The sequence below is a fragment of the Martes martes genome (genome assembly GCF_963455335.1).
Source record: "Martes martes genome assembly, chromosome: 4".
NCBI classification, from domain to species: domain Eukaryota; kingdom Metazoa; phylum Chordata; class Mammalia; order Carnivora; family Mustelidae; genus Martes; species Martes martes.
In genome coordinates this window covers 90,895,779-90,911,306 of record NC_137891.1, presented here as the reverse complement: position 1 = coordinate 90,911,306, position 15,528 = coordinate 90,895,779, and the positions used below count along the sequence as shown (strand labels likewise).

General features: G+C 43.1%; 1 protein-coding gene across 1 annotated transcript in view; it reads right to left on the bottom strand.

Moving 5' to 3' along the window:
* TBX15 (T-box transcription factor 15) overlaps positions 1–15,528 on the bottom strand; it is a 104,971-nt gene that overhangs the window by 26,008 nt on the left and 63,435 nt on the right. The window contains exons 5-6 of the mRNA XM_080802779.1: positions 14,874–15,041; positions 4,240–4,304 (exon numbers count right to left, since the gene is read on the bottom strand). Of these exons, the coding sequence (XP_080658905.1) occupies positions 4,240–4,304; positions 14,874–15,041 (233 nt within the window). The remainder of the gene's footprint in view (positions 1–4,239; positions 4,305–14,873; positions 15,042–15,528) is intronic.

Below are 15,528 nucleotides of genomic sequence, written 5' to 3'. Positions count from 1 at the left end.
AGCCCCAATCAGAAGACTCCGCAGTGAGAGGCTGGAAGGGCGGGAGAGACTCAGGAGAGGCAAGGGAAGAGAGTGCAGAGGGTGCTGTGTCCTCCCCATCTTCCCTCCACACCCCTCCCTTCCTGAGCCTTTGGATCACACTGGGATAGATTGAGATCGACAAACCTAAACATGTTTTGGTTTGAGGTTTGGCAAATTCTGTAACTCCAAAGTATTCCACAAATGTTTTGTGTTCTGCATAACCAAAAAACATTGGCCAAGAACTCCCCCCGCCCTAATTTTTAAGCCCGTGTGTTTTTAAAGGAAATGTAATCCGTATGTTTTGGGTACATTTATATGCAACTCATCAAACCATGCTCGTCGCTATGAGTCATTTGATGTCTAAAATGCATGGGGATGATCATAGACTTATAAGAACTCTGGTAACACAAGAAGGGCAATAGGTGAGGCACTGGTTGGAAGGTAAGGAACTGGATTCTGGTGTTGGCAAAGAACCACCAGATCCCAGAAGATTTACAAACAATCCCCTATATCCTCATCCATCAGTCGTTCCCATCTGCAAAATGACGTTAATGGTTCTTGCCCTCATCAGACCCTGCAGACAAGGAGTGAGATTTCAAGTCTGATTATCAGGTCATTTTGAAATTTTTTAAAGACAGAATACAAGGGCCTCCATGAGTCTATATTCCCAGAGTGCTGGAGGACAAAAATTGCTTCTATATTCAATGATTCACCTTTGCCCTCTCAAGAGACAAGGGACTTCAAGGCCATTATGTCACAGTTTCACCTGCCAGGGAAGTTCGCTTGACTTCTCTCCTCTACTAGGGAATCCCTTGTTTACAGGGGGTATAGCAAGTAGATGATAAAGCCGTGAGGATGGCTGCAAAGGCAGGTGGAGAATATACAGATTGTTTTATTTGGAAAAGAGAAGGTTCTGGGTACTTGAGTAGTACCTTTAAGTAAACGAAGTGTTTTCAGAGGAAGAGTTCTAGTTTCCATATCTGTTGGAGATAAAATACGTTGAGTTGAAACTGTTAGCATGATAGAACACGAAGTTCACAGGCTTTGAAGTCAGGAACCCGGAAGTTACTCTGCGCTCCAGCTTTGCTCTGTGACCCTAGGGAATCTGATCAAGCTCTCTGAGCCTCAGTTCCTTCATTTGTAAAATATAGGTCATTTTAAGTCAAGTATCAAATGGTTTCACTTATTTGTGGAGCATAACAAATAACATGGAGGACATGGGGAGATGGAGAGGAGAAGGGAGTTGAGGGAAATGGGAAGGGGAGGTGAACCATGAGAGACTATGGACTCTGAAAAACAACCTGAGGGTTTTGAAGGGGCGGGGGGTGGGAGGGTGGGGGAACCAGGTGGTGGGTATTAAGGAGGGCACGGATTGCATGGAGCACTGGGTGTGGTGAAAAAACAATGAATACTGTTACGCTGAAAAGAAATAAAAAAATTAAAAAATATATATAGGTCATTTTAAAAATTGGGGGAAAAAAAACACCTAAGTGAAAGGTCTGGAACATAGTAAGTGTTCAATCACAGATAATTTTGGTAATTACTTAAGTTAAAGAAGCCTGAAGCTTTAAATGGGGCATACATCACAAAGAATCAACATGTTACCAGAAAAATAAATAAATAAGGCACTGAAATGGGCTAATGAGGATCCAGAGTTCTGCTTTCATGGATTCCTTACAAAGAAGAGTAGCCCACCAGGCAGGACAAATAATTGTCTGTCCTGAGCAGGAAGACATTCACCAGCCCCAAAGCAGACCCAAGCCAGGGCTAAATGATGTGAAGGTCCCTTCTAGCCCAGGGAGGGGACAGGAGGACCCTGGGACTTGCACCAAGATGTCATCACAACTTCCTAACCAGAGGCAAATGCTTCAAGCTACATGGTCTAATTCACCAGAATAAAGCATGATTCCAGTTCTTAGAGCGGAGCACTGATGCTGGTCAGTACAGCCTATCTATTCCAGTTTTCTGTTCTAGGTCACACCTCTGAAAAACAAGGACTCCAGTAGAAGAAAAAAGGCAAAGAAAAAAATCAAAACAATCTTTAGAGTTCCAAGAAGAAAATAAACAAATACTAAGTGTTACTGGGGATACAGGAGGAAAGAAAGAGAAAATAGTTGAATAACTAAAGTCATTAGGGTTGACCCCTCATGGTGTCTAGGGCAGAAATTCTTAACACTTGGTCATGGAAATTTTCGAAAACCTGGAGAAAGCTACAGACCTCTCCCCAGAAAAATGTACACCTGCTCATCCACACTCAATTTTCCTTATATTATCCGGGAACTCACAGAACCCCAGAAATCCATCCACAGACTCGAGCTAATGATCTTAAACACCCTAGCAGCTTCTTTTTGAAAGGCCAGCTTCTCTTCTGAGCACACCATCACCAGCAAGGCCCTCAGTAAGCCCAGAATGCAGAGCCCCGAAAAGGAAGCAACAGGACACCGTTCACAGGCAAGTTCTACAACCTGAACAAGGAATATAAGCTAATGGGCAGGAAAAGGCCTGTCTCAAATGGAAGGAATAATTATGCATTCCTCATTGGCTACATTTGGAAGTCAAAGGTCTTCACTGAACAGGAAAGCCTGTGGCCTGAAGTTTTCAAACTAGAAGTTGAAGTGAATTTTACTTTACTCAACAGACATAAACTTAAGAAATTCTGAGGTAAATAAAATTGGATAGCAATTTAAATGTATTTTAAATATACAATAAGAGTTTCATTAAGAAGTGCTTCTACAGGGGGCGAAGGGTACACTTATCGTGATGAGTGCTGAGTAATATATAGAATTGTTGAATCATGATATTGTACACCTGAAAATAATGCAACACTGTATGCTAACTATAGTGGAATTTAAAAAACAAATAATTTTTTTTTAAAGCAGTGCTTTCAGGGTGTCCTGGGTCGTGCAGTCAGTTAAGCACTTGACCCTTGGTTTTGCCTCAGGTCATGTTCTCAGGGTGGTAAGACTGAGCCCCACATTGGGCTCTGAGCTCAGCGAGGAGTCTGCTAAAATTTCTCTCTCCCTCTCCCCCTCCCTGTATTCCCTCTCTCTTCCTCAAATAAATAAATAAATCTTTTTTTAAAAAGTGTTTCCATAAATAATTTTGTAAAGGAAATGATCACTACAGATGATTTTTAGCATAAATCTGGGTTCTAATAGAATGTGCTATTCCATTCATGAAGTTATCCTAAATATAATACTAGATAGTTTATCTGAAAACTCTTGCAGAGAAGATAGCAAAGGGAACTCCTGACAGTCTGTGTCATTCAGATGTAAAGAAATGCCCCCAAGTGAGGGAAAGGTCTGAATGCTAACGTAAATAGTTATTGCAAACCCTACACACTTTACAAGACACACGTGTCACATTTGTGGTTTCTGTATGGTTTATATGAAGTGAGTTTTCTGGTTGAATAACCTTTGATAGATCTGTGTTTCCTAGCAACTTCCATTCTCCCCTAGCTCTAGGGATAACAGATTTTAATTTTATATAGGAACGGTGGGAAAGAAAGGATTTAGAGAGAAGCAGAATTAACTAGAAAAATGCCACAGCCACTAAGACCACTTAAAACAAGAGCAAACAGTCCCGCAAATGTCAGCGGGTCCTAAGAGTTTCCCTCCATGACAGCCTAATCCTAATGCTGGAGCATCAGGAAAGGTTGTGTTCTAGAAACTGTCTTTACTGAGGCAGGCAACATCTAATATATTTGGGGAGTATCCCTTAAGAGAAAAGGCTAATTTTTTTAACAGTTTTTAGCTAATCTTAAAGGTGATCATCTTCTGATAATTTTTATTTGTCCACAAGTCCTTGTTTGATAATACAAAGTAAATGAGGTTATCACTGTATGTGCTGTAGCCACCTAGAGTACTTAGCAGAAAAAGGAGCAATCTTTTTGTGGTAATAAATTACCACAAAATTTAATTTAAGTGACTGGATTACCAAGCATGATGTAGGGAGAAAAACACCATGAGGGATCTGATCTAGTCATGTACAGAGTGTTAACAAAAACCAGAAAACTCAACATTTTGGTTTTTTTATTCTCAGATCAGCTTTTTGATTCTCAGATCAGCTATCCATCTCTCTTTGCCTGAGTCAGCACAGAGGCATAGTGTGCAAGTGTTCCCCCAAAAACAGAGCCAAAAGCCACCAATGGAGCATGGGGGGAGGGGGGGAGTGGATGACGTCATGAAGAAAAGAAATGTCTTTCCCAATTATTCTTACCTGTTTCTTCCAGAATCTCTGAATCCTTTAGCAAAAGGGTTTCGATCAATTTTTAATCTGGTGATCTGGAAATAAAGAACATAAATTATATTTATATTAACTGACTCCTTTTTGCATTGCTCCTGGAAAATTAACAGAAATCACTCCGCTGGTAACAGCTGTTGTTTTTATTTAGATTCTTTTAAGTCTGAGATTTGAATGGAAGTTGATATAGGACTTGGGCCTGGCACCCAGATGTCTGACCCACCTGACCCACTTCTCCCTAAAAACTGAGGTCTTCTCCGTATGTGACTGTAAACACCCTTCTGCTCACCTTCCTTGCCCCAGAAAAGGTGATAAATCACTTGCCTAGACACACAAAGGCATGGAACTAGAAAACTGGGCAGTGGTCAAGTCCGTGGTACATGACACACAGGAAGAACTTGAAAAGCCCTTGTTGGGTGAATGAGCGAGTAAGCAAGTGAGTGAATGATGAACAAACGGAACCAGTCAATCCAATCCAACGGAATCAGAACCTTAGGCAACCCGCCTCAACCTGAAAGAACCATATAATTTACCGGACTTACCATCTCATTCTAGTTTTCCCTCCCTCCCCTCGAGATGGTTCCCTTAATGACCTAAAATGTTCTTGTAAAAGACACCAAAAGTAGCTACACTTTTCTCAAGGTTGCATCCAAAAGAAAATCTATAAACGAGGGACTCAGTGGGGCACACTACATCCAGTCTCCAAGGCTTACAAGCAAATCAGAAGACATGACTGTGTAACCCAGGCTGGATGGGTCCTTAGGAGCCATCTGGTTCAACCTCCCCTCAGAGCATAAGCCCCTCTCTACCACATCTTATCTTGGCCCCTCGAACTCCTCAGCGAGGGTTGTACACACCACCCCCGTGCCCCCAGACTAGACCAAGCCTGACCAACAAATTCCACATGTGTTCTTACATTTCCACTTTCAGCCTTGGTCATGGGAGGCATTTTTGATATTTTTTTGTCTAAACCAGATGTTAATGACTCACTAGCTTCAAGCAACAGAGACTTTAGGGTGGGAGTCAGAGAACTCAGGGAAGGAAGAAAGGTGCTTTCAGTGGAAGGTGATTGTAGGAAGAAGGGAATCTCATTATTAAAGACGACCTTCCCATTTCTGATCATTGCAGAGCTTATCACCAGGACAGCTGAAGTTATTTCTTACACTGAAAATCTTTCCCAAGTCTCTCTTCCATCTCACTTTGTCAGAGTGGAATTTCCCAAAGCTGCAATTTTTAAAGGTCTTTAAAAGGCAATGTGAGATTCTGAGCAACAGACTCTGACTTGAAAGTACCAAAGTTAATTTTTTTTTCTCCTAAAACATTCCTTGTTTCTAGAATGGCACACTAATAATGCAGCACTAATAATGTAGCAAAAGCAATTTTACATCTATTTTATAGACCAGAGCAGGAGCCTGAAGCTTTGGCTCTCTAAAGTCTAGTGTCTGCCTTGTGAATATTGTATGGACTTTAAAGACTGTCACTGCTTTTCTGTTTTTGACTTAAAATCCGTTCTTTCTTCCTCCATAATCCACAGCAATAAACCGCACACCATATTTTCTTTTCAAGTTAGGGTTATAATATTTTATTTTCTCTTTCAAGTTGGCTTATCCTGTCCAGCTCATTTATGATAGGGGTTTCTGATAGATGATTGTGCTGCCATGTTTTGGGGGCCTCCACAGACCCCTGTAAATAAAATGACATTCTATTTCATGGGCCTGAGAGAAAAGGTTGAAAACCTGCTTCCCACAGCTCATTCTCTCTCAGGCCAAGAGGTCTGCATGGAGATTTAATAGAAAAGTGCCACCAAATGTTAGGAAAAACAGCACCTCTATACTTGTTTCAAAGCTTTTAATGTGAGATTTAGAGAGCTTTGTATAGTTGCGTACCCATTATTTATTTGTCAAGTACCTTTGTGTGCAAAGCAAGGTGACAGGAGGCACAGGTGATAGTGATACACAGTCCATATATGGCTGCGGACTGTCTGGTGCCCGCTGCCCCAGAAGCTTATAATCTAGAAGAAAAAAGCAGATGTATACACTAACACACAGACGGTAACACAAGACGGGAATTGGTAAGGTTTGCAATGAAGGCAAAAGAGAGCTTCAGAGGGAGCCATGAGAGTCCCAAATTGAAGAGTTCTGAGAGGTTTCACTTCAGAGACAACACATGAGCCAGGGCTCAAAGGATATGTAGGACTTGAACGAAAAGTGCAAAAAGGGGAGAAAGGAACAAGGGAAGCATTTCATAAGACACGGCCTATGGAAGACAGAGCACTGAAGCAAAAAAACATGATGGAATGAAGGGCACACGAGAAGCACCAAGAAGTCCAATTTGACCAGAGCACAGGGTATGGGAAGAGAGGCAGCAAAAGAGAGCAGGAGAGGCTGCCTGAGGCCGTATCTCAGAAAGCCTGTCTTGCCCTGATTAGGTGTCTATATAACCTACAGGCGAAAGAGAGCAAGTTTAGCAATATAAACTGAACTATGACCCCAGCTGATGCTCACGCTGACCACTTTGGTGAGGTCTACCCATCCTCTAGGTAACACAGACAATAATTTGGAGGAATAAACCAACGTATTCTCAACCTCAATGATCCACAGTCCCACGGTTCCCATAGGAAGAGCCAGCTTGGCGGCATCCACTCTTCACGAGCATCTCATATAGCATAGAAAGGGAATGCAAATGACAGCTGGGCCACCAAGCCTACTGTCCTGTGGAAGACAAGGATGTGACATTAGGCGGATTCTTTTCAAGAGGAAAAAGAAGTAAGAGATCTTCCCCTTCCGCCTCAGCAGAGTATGAAAAAAGAGGAAACAGACGAGAGAGAAGCAAGCAGGTGGACTTGCACGTGGCTTAGCTCCCTCCTCAAACCGAAATCCAGGGGTGCAGGTGGGGAGCTCCAGAGGAAAACTGGCAGGGCACCCCACATGCACACACACACACACATGCAGGGCCGGCTGCATCAAAGTAAAAATGCCGCCTGGTCTGAAGAATCAGGAAGAGGACAAGTTAGCTTCTCTAGGCCTCCTATCGCCCTCTCTGTGGGGGAGTCAGGGACTTAGAGGTTCTCACATGCCATGACAGGGAAGGTAGGTGGACCTAACACAGAGGCACTACAGCCTGGGCAGGAGCCCAACAGATGACCCATCTGAGCCCCGAGGTGAGGCTGAGCCAGCCAGGGAGGCCGAGGAGGTCCAACTGAGGCAAAAACACGACAGCACAAGTTCAGCAGTCTTCTATCAATAGAGCACGTCCACACAAGGGACTCATAGTAGGCATGATGGTCACCAGCAGAGCCCAGTGAGGCCCACAGCAAGGGACCCACAAGCCACCGCATGAGGACTCAAAATCCCTGCGGCCTCTGCTCAGCGCACACACCATACATCTAGAGGCCATCCGGAGTAGTGTGGGAGACTCATTTAATAGTTCATTTCCAACCCTACTCCATGGTTATGTTTATCAACTAGACCCAAATATGGCTGTCAGTCTCCATCTCCCCACCTTCAACCAGAACACAGTCCTCCCTTCACTAAAACTGCTACATATAACTTCAGGACTAATCTCTCTTCTTCCACCCTTGTCCCTGTCCGGTCTACACAGCAACTCAAGTGATCTCTGTTAACATGTATATAGACCACGTCATTCTCGTCAGTGGCTACCCCTCTACTCAAAACTCAACCCAAACTCCTTGGCTGGTCTTGCAGGGCCCCGGACTAGCTCCTCACCCCCACCCATGCACCCCTATGCCTGGGCCACAGGCTCCTGTCAAGCTCGGCTGGTCTCAGAGCAAAAGTGCACCAAACTCAGGCCCCTCACACTCACTCTACTTCCAGTTAAAAAAAAAAAAAAAAAAAGTTCTTTTCTACACTTTTCACAGAGCCGATGCTTCGTCCTAGTCTCAGGCTAAATATTGCCTCCTGAGAAAGATCCTCCCTGATCATCCCTCCAAAATAGGATGCTTTCAGGTAAGAACCAGGCCTATTTCCTACACCATTTTATTAAGAACCTAATATGACATGCTCTTTGGGCTCGATGAGTATTTGTTCCATGAGTGAATGAGTGAGTGAGTGCGTGACTGAATAATGTGGGAAAGAAGGATTACCAGTCGCAAAGCTGTAACAAGGCTTAGAGAATACAGACCAGACAACTCCCTAGATCCTATCTGCTTTCACTGCAGCACCACAGACAGAAGTCTCAAATGTCCTCCTGGGCAGAATAAGGTCTATTAATTACTGACTGTGCAGCTAAAACTATTCTGCAGCGGTCATGTTCAAAACCTGCTCCAATGACAAGGAGGAGACATGGAAAGCACAGAGGTTGGGGAAGCATTTTTCTTCCCTGATTTGATTTCCATTATCCTGATTTGCACAGTCTGCATCATCGATGACCATAGCACACGAAGATGTGGTTGCTGGCTTGCCACCTTTGGTTTTAATCATTTTCACTGACTTTTTGCCTGGAAATGTCCAGACAGTTAATAAATGAGGTACACCTCCCAGTGCACAGTGCAGACATAAATCGCACAACCTACAAAGAAAATGAAACTTCAATATCCTGCGTATGATTTTACAATACCAAGGCTGAAAAGGCCTTCCCTTTTTAACACTCTTTTAGTTATTCTTTTTTTTTTTTTAACCATATTGCTTTGAAAGGTGTTCATCAGGAAAGGGAAAAAAAAAAAACTCAGCCCATATGAAAAGTAAAAAATAAGAAACCTCTGCACTGATTTGATTGGAAAGTAAGAGCACAACTGGCTCGATAGTTTAGGACATAATGAGTGGCTCAGAACTCCTATTGGATTTGCTTACACAAACCTGGCTGTGGTTTCAGACTTCCTATCTGGTTCGTGTAGCCAATTCTCATCAAGAAATAAGACTGTGTTACCTGAAGAGAACAGGGCTGTGTCTTTTTGAAAGGTAGTTTCCTGTTTGGGGGAAAAAAAAAATCAAGGTTCAGCAGTTCTTTTCCCCTTAGAGAAGACAAAGACTGCTGCAATGGAAATTTCCTGCAAATTCCATGAGGACATGTTGGCGTCAGCTTCTTTCAAGAAAAAGCATACAGTGGAGTCACCTCTATTCCCACCCCTGCCACTTTATTCTCCACGATGAGAATCTGGGCATGGTGTACCTTCTTCTCTGCCTTAGGCCTGCCAAGTTGGCACTCCAAAAGCAAATAATAGTAATAATAACTTCAGTATGCTAGCAGCCCTGGGAGTCTATGGGTCAGTCAGCAAGGGTGGGAGGAAGGAACGGGAAGGGGGGGAAAGAAAAGCATAAAATATTTCATGAAAATAGAAACTCTTTCTTCACATTTCACGACTACTTATATCCAAAGAAGCAGGACCAAGGCTATGTAAGGAAACTGGTAGTGGAGGTGTGTTGGCTAATTACTCATTCAGTCCTTTTCCAAGCACACATTCAGTGCTGTGCACCATGGCAGACACAAATGCCTTAGAATTAGGCAGATGAAAGGGTCCTTCTTAATTAGTGGTTTCTGGGCTTCAGGACGATTCTAATTCCCTCCCTCCAGGGAGGGAATTTGAAGGATCAACATTGATATTCCAGATCTTTATCAAACAAAAAGAATTACATCTATCTAGGATCTCCTGCCACCATTATTTCATAAAATAAGTGACATTTTAGTATCAAAAAAGTTAAAAGGACAAAATAAGATACAGTCTATTTAATGAATGCTTCCAGGTATAAACCGCCCCATCCTGCCTTTATCTTTCCCATCTTTTGGTGGACTATAAAAAATGTCTCCATAGACTGGCAGTTGAGAAGCAAACCACCGATTTGCAAATGAGGATTCGGAGGTGGAGGGATTTGTCAAAGGCAGTACAGTCTGTCTGGGGCAGACTGGGTCGAGAACCTGAGTCTCCTAACTCCCAACTTACTGTTTTCTACCATATCATACCGCGTTTTGAGAGCCACAGCATTTGGTTCTCAAAAAACTCAAAATATTGAGAGGAAGATTGGTCACGCACACAGCTTAGAAGGTGACAGGATCAAGAGAGAGGTACAGTGCGCTAACAGTTCGATGAGGGAAAGCTCATTCACAGCTGAAAAATGCATGGAACGTTGTAGGGGAAAACATCAGGAAGGACTGTGTTTGTACTGAACCTGAAGAATAGAAGGAAGATAGATAAAGACAAACAGAAGGGTCATTCCTGGAAAGACAACAGCATGAGCAAAAGCAAAGATGCTACAAAGTGCAAACAAGAGTAAAACTCTAACTAGATTGCTGAACTCTTGTGGATGTGTGGTGCTGACTAGCGGGAAATAAGCCTAGTAATGTAGCTGGGAACTAGCTACAGAGGACCTAACTGAAAGGCTTGAGAACTTGGGCTCAAGATCTTGGGCCCTTTGGCACTGAAGAGCTGACAATTTTTGACAGAGGAAATGATGCAATCAGAGCTGTGCTCTAGGAAGACCCATCCCTCAGTGAATATGTGATGGTTCATGAGACGTTAACCATGCAGTCCAGGTGACTCAGCTAAAAACTGTCACAACAGCCTAAAGTGGAGGGAGGTTAGGCCCAGAGCAAGGGCAGAAGCAATAAGATGAGAAAGAAGAAAATATTCCATCAGTAGAAGCAACAGAGTTTAGTAACGGACTGGATGTGTGGAGGGTCAGGTGTCCAGCCAGCCTCAGTGGCAAGATGGAAGCCAACAGGAAACACAGGTTTTAACAATGGAGAGGACTGGCAGGGTTGACAAAGGAATAGTATAGCTTGAAGTATCTTGTTTACAAGCAACAAAACACCAAGCTCCCACCTTTCAAGTGTGGACTTGCCCCAACTCTATTGGTCTCAACTGTTGTGGGGGTTAAAAAAGAATTGACCCATAGGAACATTAGAATAATTTTCAATACTTGTGTGTGTTGACTGCCTCTGCTTGAAAACAACAAATTGTTTCCCACCCTCAATGAAAAACATGCAGGAAAAAAAAAAAAGAGGGAGAAATTAGGATTTCAGAGCTTAATAGAGAACTTAGAAAACAGAGGCCAACCCATCATTTTCTTGAAGAAGAAATCAAAACCCAGAAAGAAAATACCTAGCTCAGAATGACATAGATAGCTAGTAGTTCATTTAGGATGAAAACCCAAGTCTATAAATGGCTAGCCCACTGCCTTTCCTTAGGAAGACTGGATACCATTTCACTTCAATTCCATTCCTTGCACTGCCCTTCCTTCACTGTGTTCCTGAACACAGTGTGTGACCCCCCTACCATTGACTTTTCCTCTTTACTCTCTCATGCCTCCTAAACATTCCCTTAAAAAGAAATACATGAAGTAAATAATTTTGCCATAAAATAGTAACCGTTCTCATTCAAGACAGTCAAGGGAAATAAAAACACAGTAGTAGGTGATCTAGCTCACAGAAGAGAATGGTTTATGCTACCCGCCATCTCCAAGACAAGTCTGAAAATGATTGCCGGGTAACAGGATGCAGACCTCCAGACTCCTGGGGGAAAGACCTGAGGTTAGTTTGCTTTACTAGAAGACACTGTGTTATATGAAAGCCCATCTACACAGCCAAGGGGAATGTTAAATAACCATGTTCCTTGATGTATCCAGGGACTGGAGACTTATTAAACGGGCAAAAGCTGTTATCTTGATGTCAAACAGGGCAGAAGTGAATATGTGTGACTCATTTATTTTGGATGTCAGCACATCATGAATTCACCAACATGACATGAGAACAGAAAGATCAAACTGGTTACCTATTGATTATAATACCTTAGAAAGACAATGCACATCCTCCAATTCCCAACAATCCACTTTCTCCTTAATAAGCAATTTATTCTGGAAAACTGCCTCTACTCTCCACTCCCCTCCATGCCTGTGCAGACCCAGCCATTGACCAATGTAGGCTGACAACTAGTGATCAGATGCTGGGTTTGTGCCGGTGACTTTATGCGTGTTCCTTCCTCTAGTTCTTGTCACTCACTCCATGAGGCTGGGACATTTTCAGGCCAGGAAACACTGAGGAAGGGAATTAAGAAACTTGCTCAGGGGGCCGCCTGGGTAGCTCAGTGGGTTAAGCCTCTGCCTTCAGCTCGGGTCATGATCCCAGGGTCCTAGGATAGAGCCCCGCATCGGGATCTCTGCTCGGCAGGGAGCCTGATTCTTCCTCTTCTCTTCCTGCCTCTCTGCCTACTTGTGATCTCTGTCTGTCAAATAAATAAATAAAATCTTTAAAAAAAAAAAAAAAGAAACTTGCTCAGGGTCATACAGTTCTCCAGTGAAAGGTTAGAAATCAAACCAGGTTGTTACCAAATCCCACGAATTTAATCATGGTGTCCCACCCCCAACAAACCACCACTGCCCCCACCCCAGTCCAGATGAAGACAAAAATATTTATACGAGTAGAATGTCCTCAGACATGGGAATGTTGTGAGAGGAGATAGAAGAAGTGAGAGGGATTTCAGGCAGCCATGTTTTGTTCTTCTTTCACTGACATTGCCACAGTGAGTTGTGGCTTTTTAATCTCAGCTTGGGTGACAATGCTGACCCTCGTGGCCTCTACAACTGATCTGGGGGAGGCAGCAGAATGTTCATTCACCAGTGTTCTAGTTTGCCCTACAAACTAGATTCTAAAGTTGCAGTATTTGTTGTCACATCTCTGCCTTCACGAAAAACTAATGATTAAAATGGTGGCTGGGTGTCTTGGGAAAAAGTCCATCAGTTTTTCAAAGAACTTAGACTTGCGCTCCTCCTCTCCTGAACCACAGTTAATCCCAAGGTCCCAGTCACTCCAAAAGGCAACACACACAGTGTTGCCGCACTATCTTGTTTCAGAGCTTGAAAAATCTTGATTATTAAAGATTCCTGTAAGGACCCTCCATGGCCTCTGCTATTTTACTACCTAAGGAGTCTGAGGGCATTCAAGAGTTTTTTTAAAAGGGGCCAAAGCAAACTAAAACTCTTCCTCTACTTTAGATCAAATGTGGCAACCACAAGGAAAATCGGAAGTTGGGAATGACTTACAGCAGCTGAGGGAGCCCAACAAGAGTATAGGACATGTCTACAGACTAAAGCGTTGTTGCATATCAAATTCCTCTGGAGGCAAAGAACATCTCAGGAGTCTTATGCAAATGTACTGTGAAAGACCAAAATGCTCTTTCTATGTGAACCAAAGTTTTATCACTCACCTTCACTTGCCTGGCACATAGTAAGCACTCAATACTTAGTACATGAATATTTTTCCTCTATTTCTTTATTTGTCAGAACACTAGCGTAGTATCCGACACAAGTATTGTGGCAGAAGTTCATTTTGCTCCAAGCAGCCCCAAAATAAAAGTATACAGACTTTCAAGCAAAATAAATAAGCAAAAACTCTTATTTTCAGAAAAGGATGCACTTCAGGATCCTATTAATTAGACAAACTGTCAAAAGATGAAATACAGTCTAATTTGGAAAAAATGAGATTTATACACAACTTTCCGGGAACTGCATAAAGTGAGATCACTTATAAATCCATCTACTCACGCTTCTCAAAAAAAGAACGATGTCTAGAATGCCCACAACAATTACAGACGTGGTGTCTCTCTCCTTCTCTCCATATCCCACCTCCACATAATTCCCCCATTAGTCTGGCCAACACTTTTTTTTTTAAATTAAAGACTTTATTTATTTTTAGAGAGAGAGAGAGAGAGCACAGAAGCACACAAGCAGGGCGAGGGGGAAGGGAAAGGGCAGAGGGAGAAGCAGACTCCACTGAGCAGAGGGCCCGATGTGGAGCTCAATCCCAGGACCCCAAGATCACGACCTGAACCGAAGGCAGATGCTTAACTGACTGAGCCCCTCAAGCATCCCAGTCTTGGCCAATTCTTATGTGTGTCTCATCATCAGAGAAAGCAACAGCTCTTCCAGGAAAACTTCCCTTGTTCCCCAAATGCAAGAACAGCCGGTCCATGTCTCTGTCACTAAATTATTCCAGTTTTATCATTATGTATTTACATGTCTTTCACTCACCTAAAACTCTCCTTTGCTTCTGGAGAAATAAGTCCTAATCTGCTCAATTTCTCTACTGAAGTTGGACTATTGTAGGTTCTCAAGTTCTCAAACATTTATGGAATGAGCGAACATATTGCTGACATAAAAACACAGATGTTAGGGTGTGGCTGGTGATCACACAGAGGTAAATTTAGTCTGATAGTGTAAATGGAAGCAGTGGGTCTTCAATGGAGTTTGAGAGGCTGGATGACTTTGATGTAGCTGCTGCAGGGATACCCAGAAAACTGCAGAGAAGGCGGAAGGAATGAATCAAACCTAGGTACTTGCAAAGGAACAGCAAATGATGAGGAACATTTGCCAGGATGCAGGACAGACCATGAACACGGGTGCGAGTACAGAGAGACATGAAAATGACTCAGGAGATTCGGTCCTCCTGGTCAAAGATTTTGTCTTTGATCTAAATCTAGACTAGAGCAGCTGCTACCAGGCATCACGGCCTTGTCATCGCCAACATGACGTCACAGCAAGCCTGGCCCCTCTCATTCCAGTTCTTCGGTGTCCTGTCGAAGGACCAAGGATTTCTTACCGAAGGCATGAATAAGCTCCTTTAAAAGCAGATACAGCAGGATTCTCTCAAAGGCAGCCTCTTACCTGCTGGTTCTGGTAGGCTGTGACTGTGGTAAACACGGTCTCAGGGAAGTTGAATGTTTTCACTCCATCCCCAACAGGGACAGGTTTGGTGGGTGAAAGGTCGCTGCTGAAATCCTTGCGGATCACGTGAACTCGAGGCTGGTATTTGTGCATTGAGTGCAGAATGATCTGAAATGAGAAGGGGCCATATGATGCCAGAGTGGCTCAAGCCCTCATGCAAATACAACTGCAGGATAGAAGCATTATAGGAAGAACGCAGATTGGGGGTGGGTGGGGGGAGATGTATAAGAAACTGGAAGCCAGTCCTTGCCTTGACTGGACAATACTAAACAACTCTCCCAATACCAGAAGATAACACTCCACTAAAAGGTCTCAGAAGCTCTGCTATGGAACAGTGGCTCCTTCCTGCTTCAAAGTTTCATCACAGGCTCATGCTGTCTTTCAATTCTATAAGCTGTTATTTGCACTTTGTTACCAAATTTATGACCACTCACTGTGAGAGTGAATGGTGTGTGTGCATTCTCCCTTCCTTGGAAGAATGTCATTTCCTTAAAGATAACAGCCATGACTTTAGTGTTTCAATCTTCCTGTGGCCCCAAGTCTGGGCCCTGGCATTCAGCAAAAGTTCTATGTATGCCTTGCCACTAAAGATAAA